We start from the raw sequence: 18489 nt of genomic DNA on the forward strand, positions 1-18489 counted from the left end.
CCAAACACTGCCCACTCCTGCACCATCCTATACACAGCAGACCCAAACACTGCCCACTCCTGTACCATCCTATACACAGCAGACCCAAACACTGCCCATTCCTGCACCATCCTATACACAGCAGAACCAAACACTGCCCACTCCTGCATCATCCTCACAGTTGTTGCCAGGTTTGAGCATGTTGTTGTGCAGCTGAGGTGTCAATCATTGAGGGTCTTCCCCCTTTTCACTGTCCCTGTACTTTACCAAGCATGATGCCCATATCCAGGGACTGGCCCCTCCTGAAAGCATGTCCAGAGTATGTAAAACAAAGCCTCACCATCTTTGCTTCTTTTTATTTTTCTTTTTTAATGTTTACTATTAATTTTAATCATAGAATAATATGTGATAAATACAGCTGTAAATTACTTAAATGTACAATTGAAAGTCATATGAATACAGTAAAATTATTTAAAATCTTTTTACATTGAATTACAAATTTTTTGTGAGTAGAGGATTTTTTTTTTTTTTTTTTTAGTTGTGAATTGAGTGAAGGTTTCCAGGCAAGATCATCAGTTTTACAATCAACAAATCATATGCTTTGTTTCATTTCAGTGATTTGAAATGAAATCCCCTCCATGCAAGAACAATTGTCCTGATTCCTCTCTGGTTACCCATGTACAAATATCCTCTTTCAAACTCTCATATATTTGTGTGATATATAAATATATGTATATATATATATATATATACATCACTCTTCTCCCATACCTATTCAGCCTGTGTCTCTGTCCATGTATCTACACACAGAACACTGTTGTTCCAAGGTTATATATATATTACTATTACCTCTATCTCCTTTAGCCCATGCATACCATACCTCCCTCTGTCGTCCTCTGTCTTCCTCTGTCTTCATTATTCTTCTCAACCTCCTTCTTCTTGTATATTATATAGTCCTCCCTGTCACCAGAGTTAACATCTGTCTACCCTCTAGCCAGTGAATTACTCTCCCTTCCATCCTACCTGGTAACCATCAAAGAATGTTTCTATTAGCATGAAAACCTTTTCTTGAGTTTTTACAATAGTGGTCTTATACAATACTTGTCCTTTTGTAATTGACTAATTTCACTCAGCATAATGTCCTCCAGGCTCTCAGATTTATTATTAATCTTCAACGTTGCATAGTATTCCATTGTGTGAGTGTGTGTACCAAAGTTTATTTAGCCACTCTTCCATTGATAGGCATTTAGGCTGTCTCCATCATTTTGCTGTGAATAGTGTTGCAATAAACATCATTGTGCACCATCCTTGCTTCTAAGGAGGATTTTGGCTGTACTTCATCCAAGATAAATTTGTTTGTTCTTTGGCAGTCCATTGTATCTATAATTTAGCTTTCTCCCACAAAGAGGCTGCTTGGTTTGAACTGCTGACTTTGTGGTTATCATCTCAAAGTATAACTCACAGCACCACTAGGGCTCCTATGTAATTTATGTTGTTGTTAAGTGCTGTCAAATCCATTCTGACTCCTAGCAACCCCTGTATAGAGTTTCTGAGGAGTAGTTGATCAATTTGAACCACCAACCTGGCAGTTAACAGTCTAGTGCTTATCCTGCAGTGCCACACCAGGACTCCACATAATTTATAGTCTGTAATAAATGTAAAATCTATACATAAATAAGTTTTTTTAAGTAGAAATCATATGTATCACAATTTTATAAGCTTAAATTTAGAGCAAGATTTTTTCAACTTTGGCACTATTGTCATTTTTGGAAAGGTCAGTTGAACCACAAGGTCAGTGGTCCAAACTCATCAGTTGCTGCTGGGAAACCCTATACAGGGTTGCTGTGAGTCAGAACTGATTTGACAACACTTAACAACAACAACTGCTCTCTCTTGGGCATTTCTGGGTGGTGGAAATAGTTAAACACTAGATAAATGAAAGGTTGGCAGTTCAAATTCACCCAGAGGTGCCTTGGAAAATCAACAGCAGACGACAGCTCTTTGTGTGGGAGAGAGGGGCTGTCTGTGGATTGTAGGGTGTTTAGCAATATCCCTGGCCTCTACCTACTCAATGCCAGTAAAACCCTCCACCACAGTTATGACAAACAAAAATGTCTGCAGATATTGCCAGATGTTCCCTGGGGGATAAAATCATCCCCAGTTGAGAATCAGTTATTAGAGGAAAGAGAGATTGCTTTATCTGAAAAGATCAAAGAATTTTTTTAGAACAGAGGTAGTATTTGAATTAGTTCTGAAGACTGAATTGGATTTGAACATCCAAGAATTTGGAGAAGGGCTTGCAGAGGGAATAGCAGAAGTGTCACAATGGTGGGAAAAGTCAAGTGTCTACTTAATAACCCTACTACTACTACTGCTGCTGCCTATAAAGATTGTTGTTATTAAGTGCCATCGAGTCAGTTCTGACTGATAACAACCCTGTATAGGACTTCCAAGGAGCCTCTGGTGAGTTTGAACTACTGATCTTGCAGTTAACAGTTCAGTTCTTATCCTACAGAGCAACACCAGCATTCCCCTATAAAGATTAGGAAGAAATAAATGATGGTCAAAGCTATGGAAAAGAGAGACATAGTGCTCACAATATATGCAGTTGACTTGATGTATATACATAGAAGATCCAAGATGAACGAAACATTACTTTTGTTGTTGTTACATGCTGTTAAGTCAGTTCCAAGTCATAGTGATCCTGTAGAGAGTTGACGAGGCTTTGCGGGAGCAGAAAGCCTCATCTTTCTAACACGAAGCGACTAGTGGGCTCAAATCGTGGACCTCGTGGTTCGCAGTCCAGTGTTTATCGTATGGAGCAATGAATTTGTTCAGCTTTAAAGGATATAAATTAAACTCACTTTCATGGATTTAAATATGGATTCAACTTCTGCTATCCACTGTGTGGTCAACCTAGTATTACTCAATTTCTCTGAGTCTCAGTTTTCTTGACAAATATATAAGACTACTTTGAGGATCAAATTGGATAATTCCAATCAAAGCTCTATGAACACTGGAAAGTCTTATCAATATAACTGTCATCATTTAGATGATCACCTTAGTTTCTGAAATGTTGCAATAGATTTCGCAAACTGCACATTCAGAATACACAGCCCTCCAAAGACTGCCCTCACTCACTCCAAGCACCAACCACAAGTTCATATATCCTCAGGGCCAGCCACACTGCAGATCAGCTGACTACAGATTCAGGGGTTCCCACAACCACCCTCAGGTGCACTAATTCACTAGAACAACCCAAAGAATGCAGGAAAGTGCTATCCTTTGCTTATTATAATAATAACAAAAGGATACAAATCAGAACCTGCCAAATAGAAACATACAAAGGGTGAGGTATAGAAGAGTTCCAAAAGCAATGCCTCTGTTTTTTTCATGGACATGTTACCCTCCCAGTATTGCAGGTGGCCAGACTTCATCTCTCATACTTTGGATATGTTGTTAGGAAGAACCAACCCCTAGAGAAGGACATCATGCTTGGTAATGTAGAGGGTCAGCCAAAACAAGGAAAACTCTCAATGAGATGGGTTGGAACAGTGACTGCAACACTAGACTCAAATATAGCAACAATTGTGAGGATGGTGCAGGACCAGGAAGTATTTTGTTTTATCATTTGCTATTAGTCAGAACCAACTTTGTGGCACCCAACAACATCCAACAACAATGTTGTTGTTGTTGTTAGGTGCCATCGAATTAGTACCGACTCATAGTGACCCTATATGTACAATAGAACGAAACACTGTCCGGTCCTGGGCCAATCTCACAATTGTTACCACATTTGAGCCCATTGATTCTGCCACTTTGTTAATCCATCTCTGGGGATCTTCCTCTTTTTCTCGGACCCTTCACCTTACCAAACATGACATCCCTCTCCAGCAACTGGTCCCTCCTGACAATATGTCTGAAGTATGAGAGGTGAAGTTTGGCCATCCTGGACTCTAAGGAGCACTCTGGATGCACTTCTTCCAACACAGATCTGTTGGTTCTTTTTCCAATTCATGTTGGCACTTGCAATATTCTCCTCCAACACCATAACTCAAATGCATCAATTCTTCTACGGTCTTTCTTATTAATTGTCCAGCTTTCACATGCATATGAGGTTATTGAAAATACCATGGATTGGTTCAGCCGTACCGTAGTCCTCAAGCTGACGTCTTTGCTCTTCTACACTTTAAAAAGGTCTTGTGCAGCAGATTTGCCTAACGCAATACATCGTTTGATTTCCTGACTGCTGCTTCCATGAGTCTTGATAGTTGATCCAAGAATAAAGTCCTTGACAACTTCAATCTTTTTTCCGTTGATAAGAATGGTGTTTATTGGTCCAGTGGTGAGGATTTTTGTTTTCTTTACATTGAGATGCAATCCATACCGAAGGCTGTGCTCTTTGATCTTCATCAATAAATATTTTAAGTCCACTTCACTTTCAGCAAGCAAGGTTGTATCATCTGCATATCACAGATTGTTAATGCGTCTTCCTCCAATCCTGATACCACATTTATCTTCATATAACCAAGCTTCTCATATTATTTGCTCAGCATACAGGTTGAATAAATATGGTGAAAGAATACAACCCTGTCACACACCTTTCTTATTTTTTTAAACCATTCAGTGTTCCCATGTTCTGTTTGAACAACTGCCTCTTGGTCCATGTACAGATTCCTCATGAGCACAATTAAGTGTTCTGGAGTACTCATACTTCACAATGTTGTCCATAGCTTGTAATGATCCACACAATCAAAAGCCTTTGCATAGTCAGTAAAGCACAAGTAAACATCATTCTGATATTATCTGCTTTCAGCCAAGATCCATCAGACATCAGCAATGTTATCTGTCGTTCCACGGCCTCTTCTAAATCCAGCTTGAACTTCTGGAAGTTCTCTGTCAATGCATGCTTGTAGCCGTTTCTGTATTACCTTTAGTAAAACTTTACTCGCATGGAATATCAGAGAGATTGTCCAATGATTTCCACATTCCGTTGGGTCACCTCTCTTTGGAATGGACACAAATATGGATCTCTTCCAATCAGTTGGCCAGATAGATATCTTCCAAATTTCTTGGCAGAGATGAGTGAGTGCCTCCAGTGCCGCCTCACTTTCTTGAAAGATTTCAATTTTTATTCCATCAATTCTTGGAGCCTTGTTCTTTGCCAGTTCCTTCAATGCACCTTGGACTTCCTCCTTCAGTATCATTGGCTCTTGTTCATATGGTACCTCTTGAAACGGTTGAACATCAATCGTTTCCTTTTGGTACAGTCACTGTATTCCTTCCATCTTCTTTTGATGGTTTCTGCATCATTCAGTAATTTGCCCAGAGAATCCTTCAATAACAAAAGTTGAGGCTTGAATTTTTTCTTCAGTTCCAACAGTAATACTCAGGGATTATTAACAGTCAGAGAAGCTCATTTAAGTTTCAGGGCCAAGTGTTTATATTAAGGTTTCATTATGTAAACATGACTAATTGAACCATCATCCAAGGGTTAAACAATTTCCAGTCTTCTTACCTCTCCAAAAGGCCCTGGAGTGCTGTAGGATAAGCACTGGACTGCTAACCACAAGGTTCGCAGTTCACACCCACCAGCCACTCCACAGAAGAAAAATGAGGCTTTCTGCTCCTATAAAGATTTACAGCCTCAGAAACCCTCTTTTGTTTTTGTGTGCTCTCCGGTGGGTTTCTGACTTATAGCAACTCTGTCTGTTTTTTTTTTTTGTTCAGTACTGGCATTGGTTCCAATTCATAGCGAGCCCATATAGGGTTTTCCAGGGACAGCGGGTGAATTTGAACCATAGACCTTGTGATTAGCAGACTACTGCTTATCCTACAGTGCCACACCATGGCTCAATTCAGAAACTATATAAAGGGTCACTAGGCGCTGCGGATTAATGCACTGGACTACAAGGTTGGTGCTTCAAACTCATCAGCCGCTCCTCGGAAACCCTATACAGGATCGCTATGAGTCAGAACCCACTCCATGGTGCTTAACACCAACAACAACTATAGGATTTGGACAAGCTCTCTAGAGGTTAGGTTAATTGTAGAGATTATACTGCTATCACTCGACTGAAAGTCCCAGCTCTCTAATCACATAGTTGGTCTTTCAGGTGGGGACCGCTTCTAAGACTATGGGTGTTCAACTCGTTAGCCTAGACTACCAGATATTGTCAATGGTGTCCACCATGAATAACAAAGACAATCCTATCCTCAGTAAATCCCAAGAGTTAAAAGGTACCTCCCAGTAGCTGAAGCAAGGGCCGCTCTTGAGTAGAGTTAGTACTTCATTATACAGAAGTGACAACAAAAGTGTAAACAAGTGATATGAAACACACACATATTTTCTATAAAAGATTTGGTTGAAAAAAATTGTCACTATGTTCTTGCCTTTTTCCCTCTTCATGAAGCTGAAGACTGAGTTCAGAGAGATTATTTCAAAAAAATTTATTCTTTAGGATTCTTTGATAATTTTTCATATTTTATTAGCAGCTAGGGTAAGCACTAGACTTCAAGATTGTTTGAACCACAAGGTGGGTGGTTCAAACTCACCAGCCACTCCTCAGAAACCCTATGCAGGGTTGCTATGAGTCGGAATCAACTCAACTCGACCACACTTAACAACAACAACAACTTTTATTAAACCTTTACTCACGTCAGGCAGTTTTTACACAGAGAGTCTCATTTATGTGTAGGAGAATCTGAAACTTAGACAAGGTCAATAACTTGCCTAAGGTGATCTAACTAGTAAGTGGTGGCCCCGGATCCTAACAAAAGCAACCTGGCATGGTGTCATAAAGGAGTCCTGGCATAGTGGTTAAGCATTGGACTTCTTACAGAAAGGTAAGATGACTGCTCTGCGGGAGACAAATGAGGCAGAGCCTCTGAAACACTATAGAGCAATTCTGCTCTGTGCTGTACAGTCGCTGTGAGTCGGAATTAACTAGATGACAGTGGTGTCGTGTTGTAATAGAAAGGTTGAGGGGATTCTCTAGTGTCAGATGTGTGGCCTTAGCCATGTTCCTTCATTTTAAAGCCTCAATTATTTTCCTCTTGAAAATGAAGATATTACTAACCTCACAGGATTAAATGAATTTGTTATGTAAACTTTTAGAGTAGGGTCGATCACATAATAAGTGCTCAGTAATGTTAGAAATTAGGAGCTCTGGTAGTGTAGTGGTTATGACTCGGGCTGCGAACCTTAAGGTCAGCGGTTCGAAACTACCAGCGGTTCCGCGGGAGAAAGATGAGGCTTTCTACTCCCGTAAAGATTTACACCCTCGGAAACCCTGTACAGGGTCACTATGGGTCGGAACTGACTCGACGGCACTTAACAACAACAACAAATGTTAGAAATTAACTCTAGTTGTTAATCAGAGTACACCTTGGTTAGGATGTTTCTGTGAACTTTAAGTAATCTAGGTGGCATTTTCTATGGCCTCTGGTTGGGCTTACAAAGCCTTCACAACATATTGCTTTTTGAAATGGAACTGTGTAACTGATAGAATCTGGGTGTGGCACTGTAAGATAAGCACTAGACTGCTAGGCACAAGGCAGGCAATTCAAACCCACGAGCCAGCCACTCCTTGGATACCTGTACAGGGTCGCTATGAGTTAGAACGAACTCAACAGCACTAACAACAACATAGAACCGATATCCACTAGCCAGTCCTCTGAAACTCTATACAAGGTTGCTGAGTCAGAACTGACCTGATGGCACTTAACAACAACATTCAACTGGTAAGTCACATTTGTTTCATTCAGTAGCTTTAAATTATCAGTTCTTAACTTCATTGTCATAGGAATGAAAGAGGATTTAGTCAACTATGCCATTCTTATGTGGCTTGAATGAGTAATAATACTAGCATAACACTATCATCATCAGACATGGAATGACCTACTCCATGCTTAGAGAAGTCCAGGGGGAAACTTTCACCCACGTTCATTCAGTATGTGTTAAATCACATGTATTTTCCTTGGGTCTTTTGGTCTGTTGAGAGAATTTGGCTTTTTCTGTTCAAAGCTAAAAATGCATTTTTTCTTTACAGGGACCAAAATCAAACAGGGAAAAGAGTAGTCAGTGGTGTTTTTTTAAAGGTTAACATATGAGCATGCTAAAAATTAAATTGTCAGAATGTGCAAAGGAAAATCATTTATTTTTCCCTGCTTTAAGCAAATGAAAGTTTGTTTTTCATGATGGAACAAATGAAGATTTTCAGGCCATGTGGAAACAAGCTGAACAAATTTATTGCCAAATGTCGCTCCGTGGCTGGGAAGCTTTTCACCACAAGCCTCGAAAATTTACTTCACAAAAACTTGTCTGAAAGGAACCGCCAACTATTATTAGCTCAATGACAGATTTTGAACTGTGCTCTGATTCTTAGTGGAGTAATAATTACAAATTATTTTAATGGTTTTTTTCCTTTTAAAAAGTACCAGATTTCCCTCCCCTTCCATCAACCTAAAGCATAGCATTTTCTGCTCTCTTCTCCTTTAGTCACCGAGAGTACTGGGCCCAGTGGTCTGTGAGCGCCTCGTTGACCTTGCTACAGATGGTTTCATCTTCAAAATAAAAATGGCAGTCCGCTCATCGGCACTCTGTGGGAACCAGTGACTTGATTGCTTCAAGTCACCTATAAATTAGCAGTAAAATGAAGACTGTCTCCTTACTTCTCACACACCAGACATCAGCTTGGTTTGGGGCCAGTATTGGGAATACATAGTTAGTCCAACCAACCATTACTTCCAGTTGAAGATAGACTGACCACTTTGGTGTGAGAGTTGTCACAAGTATGGAAAACTTTCATGGTTGTTGTTATTGTTATGTGCCATGGAGTCGGTTCCTACTCATAGTGACCCTGTACAGGGTTTCCGAGGCTGTAAATCTTTACAGGAGCAGAAAGCCTCATCTTTCTCCCGTGGAACAGCTGGTAGTTTCGAACTGCTGACCTTGTGGTTCACAGCCCGATTAGTAACCACTACACTACCAGAGCTCCTTGTTAGGTCCAGAAATATTCTGATTGACTACATTATTGAGATTATCCAAACCAGGGCACCTCCAAGGTTTAGCTGCCATAAGCCTGAGGAATCTGCAGAGGTTGAACAAATTGGTTGTCATTGTTGTTAAGAGCCGTTGAGTCAGTTCTGACTCATAGTGACCCTGTAGAGGGTTTCCGAGGAGCAGCTGGTGACTTTGAACCACTGACCTCTTAGTTCAAAGTGACATTTCCATCCAGTGTTTATCCTACAGCACCACATCCCAAATGGTTTTGTATTTAAGCAATCCAATTTATTCTTTGACTATAGGTATCCCACAAAAGCAAGAGCTAAATCTTTTTGATCAGGAAAGATACTGCAGAAATGAAGAGAATCTGACAGCAGTCTTTCTTTGTTGGAGTTAGTTGACTACTTAAAAAAAAAAAATCTTTAGGTTACCAGATGTTAGTCAAAGCAGATTCTAAAAGCCAGAAAATAGGCAGTTAAACTGATCATCATCTAACCAAGGAACTAGAGACAAGGTCAGAGATCTCAGGTGTTAGCTTTTAGAGGAAAGGCTTGTTGCTGTTGTTAGGTGCTATCAAGTAGGTTCCAACTCATAGCGACACTATGCACAACAGAACAGAACACTGCCCAGTGCTGCATCATCCTCACAATTATTGTTATGCTTGAGCCCATTGTTGCTGCCACTGTGTCAGTCCACCTCTTTGAGGGCTTCTTCTTTTTCACTGACCCTCCACTTTCCCAAGCCATGCGCTTTTCCAGGGACTGGTCCCTCCTGATAACATGTCCAAGAATGAGAGACAAAGTCTTAAAATCCTCACTCCTAAGGAGCATTCTGGCTTCACTTCTTTCAAAACAGAGAAAAGGGTAGTCTGGGACAAAGATGTCCATTGAGAAAGGATTCTGTGAGTAGATCTTGGAAACCAAGACTTACATAGTTGAGGAACTCACGCATGCATACATAAAACTTCTCTGAAAGGAAAACCCCAAGAATTAGTGGTGGTAGTTAACTTTGGGGAGGGAAAAAGTGAGCCATAAGGTATGTTGGATGCCATAGAGTTGGTTCCGACACGTAGTGACCTTATGCACTGTTGCAGACCGTGCAGACCCGGTCAGAAGTTCGAGGCCCTGTGGGCCCAAGTGTTGCAGACCATACAGGCCGCAGGCTCTGAGGAACAGACTCTAGCCACCTGGCAGTCATGGCAAATTGTTTTCCATCTTAGTGTCCAGTTACATTTATTACTAATTCCATACATGAGCCCTGATATACACAGATAAATGTAATATTTTCCTTAAACCAAGACTGTAAAGGTTTCAAAGGTTAAGCTTTTCTCCAAAGGATTGACTAAAAATAGCTTTGCTACTTCCCGGTTCTTTGTTCTATAGACAAAAGGACATCCTCCCTAAACCTCTCCCATGTGCAGCCCATTCACCTGGGAGTCTCGGGTCTTCCTGCAAACCTGGCTCAGGAAGCCAACACAGCGGGACTCCTCCCAAGCCTTTTGACCTTCCTTCTCACCTTCCTCCAACTGAGCTCAGGTGCTATAGATATGTTAATTGAGCCTGAGAAACCAAGTTGCGGTCGTGAGATTCGAACCAGCAAAGTACGAAGCCTGAATGTCGGGAGAATTACATATGCTAGCTGTACCTTGTCTTGGTCCCTCCCAGCTTGGTGTGAAGCTCCTCCCCTAAATAAAACGGAGGCACAGGCCGGCCCAGGGGTGCATTACAGCTTGTAGGCTGTGCTTTACAGACTGGAGAGTGTGCTACACGCCTGATCTGCTGGACGCCAGTAATGCGTCCACTCTGGTTTCAGGGTGTCTCTTTGTCTCTCTTGTTGTGTCTCTTTGTCTTCTCTTGTGCTATCCCTATCGCCGCCAGGTATCCCCACCTCGTGAACCAAACTCCCGTGTCGAGGCAGGTCCCCGACAATGCACAATACAACGAAACACCGCCCAATGGTGCCAACCTCACTATCACTGTTACATTTGAGACCACTGCTGCTGCAACTGTGCAAATACATTTTGTTGGGGTCTTCCTCTTTTCCACTGACCCTCCACTTTACCAGGCATGATGTACTTCTCCAGGTACAGTCCCGCCTGATGATATGTTCCAAGTATGAGAGACCAAGTCTGGCCATCCTGTCTTCTAAGGAGCATTCTGACTGTACTTCTTCCAACAGAGATTTGTTTGTTCATCTGAGAGTCCATGGTAATTTTAATATTCTTCTCCAACACCATAACTCAAATATATCAATTCTTCTACAGTCTACCTTATTTATCGTCCAACTTTCACATGCATATGAGGTTATGGAAGTACCATGGCATGGGTAAGGTGCACCTTGGGCTTCAAACTGATATCTTTGCTCTTGAACACTTTAGAGAGGTTTTGTGCAGCAGAGTTGCCTAATGCAATATATTGTTTGATTTCTCGACTGCTGCTTCCATAAGAGTTGATTGTGGATCCAAGCAAAATGCAGTCATTGACAACTTCAATCTTTTCTCCATTTATCATATTATTTATTGGTCCAGTGGTGAAGATTTTTGTTTTCTTTACTTTGAGGTACAACCCATACTAAAAGCTGTGGTGTTTTATCTTCATCAGTGTTTTAAGTCCTCTTCACTTTCACCAAGCAAGGTGGCAACATCTGCACATCACAGGTTTTTAATAAGTTTTCGCCAATCCTGACATCATGTTTTTCTTCATATAATCCAGCTTCTCAGATTATTTGCTCAGCATACAGATTGAAAAACTATGGTGAAAGAATACAACCCTGGTACACAACTTTCATGATTTTAAAATACCCAGTGTCCCCTTCTTCTGTTCGAATGACTGCATCTTGGTCTATGTACAGGGTCCTCATGAGCACAATTAAGTGTTCCAGAATGCTCATTCTGCACAATGTTGTCCATAGCTTGTCATGATCCACACTGTCAAAAGACTTTACATAGTTAATAAAGCTAAATATCTTTCTGATATTCTCTGCTTTCAGCCAAGATCCGTATGACGTCATCAATGATATCCCTGGGTCCACGTCCTCGTCTGAATCTGACTTAAACCTCTAGCAGCCCCCTGTCAATGTACTGTTGCAACCGTTTTTAATTATCTTTAGAAAAACTTTTCTTGCATCTGATAATAATGATATTGTCCGATGATTTCCACATTCCATTAATTCACTTCTCTTTGAAATGGGCATAAACATTGCTCTGTTCCAATCAGTTTGTCAGGTACCTGTTTCCAAATTTCTTGGCATAGATGAATGAATGCCTCCAGGGCTGCATCAGTTTATTGAAATATTTCAATTTGTGTTCCATCAATTCCCAGAGCCTTGTTCTTTGCCAGTGCCTTCAGTGCACTGTGGACGTCTTCCTTCAGTATCGTTGGCTCTTGATCATATGATGCCTCTTGAAATGGGTGAACATCAACCATTTCCTTTTTGTATGGTGGCTCTGGTATTCCTTTCATCTCCTTTTGATGCTTTCTGCATCATTCAATATATAATCCATAGAATTTCAGTATTTCAAGTCAAAGCTTGAATTTTTTCTTTACTTATTTCACCTTGAGAAATCCTGAGCTTGTTCTTCCCTTTTGGTTTTTTAGAAAACTCCAAGTCTTTTACATTTCATTATAATATTTGACTTTGTCTTCTTGGGCTACCCTTTGAAATTTTTTGTTCAGCTCTTTTACTTCCTCATTGCTTCCATTCACTTTAGCATCTCTGCTGGAGAGCAAGTTTCAGAGTCTCTTCTGACATCCATTTTGTACTTTTCCTTCTTTCTTGTCTTGCCCTTTTACCTTTTACAGGTCTTGCAGTTCAAACTGACCTTGAGGTCCAGTGCATTAACCTGCAGCACCACACCAGGTAGGCATATGGATATTATCCTATCACAGACAACATTGTACTTCAAATAGACCTTATAATCCTCTTTTTGAATATGAATGCATTGCTATTTCTCTTAAATTTGTCATTTCTGGCATAGAAAACCATGCAATTAATCCAAAATGACCAATACCAGTCCATTTCAGTTTACTAATGCCTAGGATAAAGGAGTTCTGGTAGCGTTGTGGTTACAAATCGGGCTGCTAACCTCAGGGTCAGCAGTTTGAAACTACCAGCTGTTCCACAGGAGAAAGATGAGGCTTTCTGCTCCGTAAAGATTTACAGCTTCGGAAACCCTGTACAGGGTCACTATGAGTCGGAACCAACTCCACAGCACACAACAACAACAACAATGCCTAGGATATAGATCTTTATGTGTTCCATGTCATTTTTGACAATTTCTAATTTTCCTAGATTCATATTTCATACATTCCATGTTCTGATTTTTAACGGATGTATGCAGCTTTTTCTCCTCATAAGGAAGACTTAACTTTTTACTCATTATTGGAAATCTCTGAGAGTATTTAATGTATGTTGTTGTTGTTAAGTGCCTTCGAGTTAATTGCGACCCATAGAGACCCTGTATTGTGTTTCCAAGGAGCGACTGGTGAGCTTGAACCACCAACCTTGCAGTTCCAACGGCTTTGCAGTCTGGCACATTAACTCACAGCACTACACCAGGACTCCTTTTAAAGTATATTCGGTGTGTTTATGCTACCTTTTTCAGGCCACGTTTAGAATGTTTTATTTAAAATCCCTTGCTGCTAAGAACCTGATTTTGAATTCTACAAGATCTGTTTTTTCCCCCAAGAAACCTGGCTGAACAGCATTTTCTTCCAAGTTCTTTCATATAGTATTATTTTGCTTGTCTTACAATGCTTAATAATTGATACCGTTTTTCATTATAAAAGTTCTCATTATAAATAGCTTTTATATATAGCCATTTTTTAAAGTTTTTAAATTTATGTGTATAATTTCTATTTTATGTACATAATTTCTGCCTTCACAAAGCATTATAGAATAAATTGTTATACTAGAAGGAACACACTCACAGCTTCTCATTTACTTGAGGGACATCTAGCTGGTGTGAAAATTCAAATGTTGTGTATTCTTAGAAACTACAGCTCAAAAGTCTAAATCACTCCATTTAGAAGAGTGGGAGACTGGTGCCTTCAAATTGTGAACTTGTTTAGTTTGGAGTTCATGCTGGTTGCAAATTATTGACACAACAATGCCGACCTCAGTGATGAAGCAAGTTGAATTACGTTTTCAAGTGTGCTATCTGTTTGAACTGCAAGGTCGGTGGTTCAAGCTCACCAGTCGCTCCTCGGAAACCCTGTATAGGGTCTCTATGGGTCTGAACTGACTCAAGGGCTCTAAACAACAACAATCTGAAAAATGCTACATATGTCAGCTTTTTTGGTTATGTTTTCTTGGGAGGGATGGGTGCTAATTTTTAGGAGTCCTGGGGTCATGCCTTAGGATAAGCACTGGACTGCTAGCTAGTGCTCAAACCCACTAGCTTCTCCTTGAAAACCCTACAATGGGGCTTCACAACAAGAAGAAGCAGTTTTCAGTGTTATGTAAATGTGTTCTTACCACTCCTCACTTACACTTACACAGTGGTACATTCCTTACATTGGCTATAATGTGGTTTTTACTAAAGTAACCCTGGAGTTCTAGATTGGGTAAAAAGAAATCCTACAGCAAAATCAGTGTTTACCTTCATTATTTCTGCTAATGGTTGTTGTTGTTAAGTGCCATAGAGTCCTCTCTGGCTCATAGCAACCCTGTGCACTACAGAATGAAACACTGCTTAGCCCTGTGCCATCCTCAAAGGTATTGTTACACTTGCGTCCATTGCTGCTGCCACTGTGCCAAGCCATCTCATTGGGGGTCTCTTTCACTGACCCTCTACTTTACCAAGCAAGGACTGGTCCCTCCTGATAATATGCCCGAAGTACAGAGTCTCATCATCCTGGCTTCTAAGGTGCTTTCTAGCTGTACTGTTAATGGTTGTTATTGTTGTTGTTAAGTGTCCTTCAGTTGATACTAACTCATAAGGATGCTGTATAGGGTTTCTGAGGAGCGACTGGTGAGTTTGACCTGCCAAACTTTCAGTTCAGACCGACCTTGTGATTCAGTGTTTTATCCTATGAGTTGCCAATAAATGGCGTTGACTAAGGGGCTCATTGATCTGGAGTCCTGGTATGGTGCTATGGGCTAATGTGCTGGACTGCAAAGTCAGTTTGAACCACAAAGTCAGTGGTTCAAGCTCACCAGCCTCTCCTCACCAGGATCACTATGGGTTGGAACCAACTCTACGGCATTTAACAACAACAACAAGTGGCTCATTTATCAGAGTTTCAAAGTGTAAAACCACCCAATTATGTCTAAAGTCTCCAAGTATGTGTAAGATCATTCTTGATGTCTGCAATGTCGATGACCAGGGCACCCGTGGCTACCATCCACTTAGTGGCTCCCATGGTTCTGGAACAAACAGCCAATTGGATGTATTTTTACCTCTCCACAGGCACAAGTTCTGATCTTCTTTATTTTAGGGAAGCATCCCTGAGGGATCAGGTTTCATGGAGAACAAAAGAGAAAAAACAGAATTCATACAATTATGTCCTATCCCTTCTATCTCCTATCCCTCATCTCCCACTAAAGCAAATGCTATCTGGTCAGTGCGGGTGCACCCTAGGGATAGCTTGATGAGTTGTATTGTCATACAAAGGGACTGTCCACTTGGCACTTTTGTCAAGTAATGCTCTATCTATAGATAATGTTAGCCTCAAAAAAGGTTAAGTTCCTTTTTAATTGGGTTTTATCTTTTCCATTGTATTTAAAGGTATGACACTGGCATTTGCAGGAACATATTTATTGGTGAATTTTGCTCCAAATGTAACTCAGCCTATCTCAGCAAGAACAATACAGTATTACTTTGTTGGCTGGAAGTTCCTCATCTATGTGGTAAGAATTTTAAGTATTTTACTACTTTTGAAGCTATATTATCCAGGCCACTGGTACATGCCGATGCTAGAGAATTTTTCTAACCCCTTCATCTCAGCACTAATATCTTACTAGAATTTAAATTTGACAAATACCTAAGGGATTTCACACACTGAGTTGTAGAAGTCTCCCAGTTTCTCAGGGTGACCTGTCATTGGAACAGTTTCTATACCGTTGACTCAGGTAAACCCCAGAACCACATGTTTTAGGACAACTTGAAGTTAAAAGATTTATTGATTATTTTCCAAAGTCAAGAGACAGTACTTGAAAACACATTTTACTTCACTGAATTTTACTCAAGGTCGATTTTCTTTTTTGAAAAACCAAAGTATTCACTAGTACCAACACAACAGATTGTCTGGGGAGGAGCAGGTAGCAAGCAGTAGAATACTACTGAGAGGGAGCCAAAGAACGAACGAGTAAGATGAGTTGATCTAAAAATGTGAAGCCTCAACTTGGGTATTTCATGTAATCTAGTGGCTTTATCAGGAGTCCTGGTGTGACGCTGTGGGTTAATGCGCCACACTGAAAAGCTGTTTGAACTGCAAGGTCGGCGGTTCAAGCTCACCAGCCGCTCCTTGGAAACCCTAGGGTCGCTATGGTTCAGAACCAGCTCGATGGCACTTAACAACAAGTGGTTTTATCTGGTGTGTATAAATAGGGTGTGAGCACCATGACTGATATGGAACTTGCTGCAGAATTCAGTTTAGATTGGAAAATAAGGATATTCTAGGAAGAGCAGAAGGGAGCATACAATGGACTGCAAACCACAAGATTGGTGGTTCAAGTCCACCAACCACTCCATGGGAGAAAGATGAGGCTTTCTGCTCCTGCCAAGATGTACAATCTCAGAAACCCTTTACAGAGTCACCATGAATCGAAACCAACTTGACAGCACTTCACAACAACAGCAAGGAAAAGCAGATAGTTAAGAAAACTGGGGAAAGTCCACTGAGCATTTCACCAAGAACCATAATGATAAAGGAGTTATGAATTCCATAAAAAGTATCAAAATACATGGAGCCATACATTTTTAATAGGATTAGAAATTACTTCAAAAAGGTATCTTGTCCAATCCCGTGCCATTAAAGCAGGCAAAAGAATATGAACCTCTTTCATTTCATACACCTATTATTTATAAGTGTGACATTTGATATTTGCAGAGACATGTTAGTTGTAAACTTTGCTCTAGATATTACAGCAGGCACGGTGCTGTATTGCGTTACTGTCTGGCATGTGAATTCTGTCCATGTGACAGAATTCTACAGGTCTTACTCTCGCTGAAAAAATCCTGGCCACTGGATCACAGATCTTTATAGTTTTTTCTCTCATAGTCTCTCTCTTTACTCCTTCCTCTAACCCCACAAATACAATTAGATTCTTCTGTTTTAAAAGAAAAATCTTCCTGTACCACGTACCCTTTAGTAATAAGATGTCTTATTTCCATTCTTCCACTTGCCACCAAGAATGTATTTAAATATGAATAGTCTGCTGTTAGGCGTCCTGGCCTGGTACTGCGGGTTAATGCACTGGACTGCAAAGTCGGTTTGTACTACAAGGTTGGCAGTTCAAGCTCACCATCTATTCCTCAGAAACTCTATACAAGGTCACTATAGGTTGGAACCAACTCAACAACACTTAACAACAACAACAGTCTACTCTTAAGTAGTCCTAGTGTGGTGCTCTAGGATAAGCACTTGACTGCTAACCTCAAGGTCAGAGGTTCAAGCCCACCATCTGCTCTGTGGGAGAAAGATGAGGTTTTTTGTTCCCGTAAAGATCTACAGTCTCGGAAACTCTATACAGATTTTCTATGAGCTGGAATCAACTCGATGGCAGTGAGTTTGGAGTTTGGAATTTGGAGTCTCCTTTTGCTGGCCCCCTCCACTGTCTCAACTCCCATTCACTTATACATTACAGTCTAGTAGGTCCTTCTCCACTAACTACCAAATGAAATTACTTGATTTGGGTCCTGGTTTCTCCTGAACATTGTACAGCGTTTACCCCATGGTGTATCCTCTTCTCCTTGAGCCTCTCCTGGTTTTTCGGGTATCCTCCTCATTCTGTTTCCTCTCTTCCTCTCTGATTTGTCCACCCCAGGCTCTGGTGGGCACTTCCTCCTTCTCTGCCAACTCCCCTTACCTCCTCATGTTGCATTCTCTTCCAGAGTCTTCTAGAGTGACCTCATTCCCACCCCAGCATCATCCTTTCAAATGACTTTCAAATCCTCCCCTGCAGCCTCTGCCCAGCCTCTCATGAGCTCCAGATCTACGTTCCCATCTGTCCACTTATTCTCAGGCCTGCGTGGATGTCCCATGGGTTCCTCAGACTTAGCATATCAAAAACTGAGCTCAATGTCTTCCCCCTCTAACTTCCTCCTCTGTCCACTTCCCAAACTGGAAACCTGAGCCACATAACATGACTTCTCCCACACCCTGATCCCCACCTCCCACATACTGTTGGACTTTTTAAAATCTCTTGAACCTGACCCCCTTTCTACATTCCTTTTGCCATTGCATAGGGTATAAACAGGGTGTGAGCACCAGGATTTGTTAGTTCTCCCTCATGTCTTGCTTGGACAAGCCCCTTAATGAGTCTGTCCCCTGCAGCCCAAC

General features: G+C 40.9%; 1 protein-coding gene across 1 annotated transcript in view; it reads left to right on the top strand.

Annotated features, from left to right (window-relative positions):
- The window catches only part of NIPAL2 (NIPA-like domain containing 2), a 129806-nt gene that overhangs the window by 73243 nt on the left and 38074 nt on the right, over nt 1–18489 (top strand). The window contains exon 5 of the mRNA XM_006859189.1: nt 15714–15835. Coding sequence (XP_006859251.1) covers nt 15714–15835 — 122 coding nt within the window. The remainder of the gene's footprint in view (nt 1–15713; nt 15836–18489) is intronic.

This window comes from Chrysochloris asiatica, unplaced genomic scaffold (genome assembly GCF_000296735.1).
Source record: "Chrysochloris asiatica unplaced genomic scaffold, ChrAsi1.0 scaffold00031, whole genome shotgun sequence".
NCBI lineage: Eukaryota > Metazoa > Chordata > Mammalia > Afrosoricida > Chrysochloridae > Chrysochloris > Chrysochloris asiatica.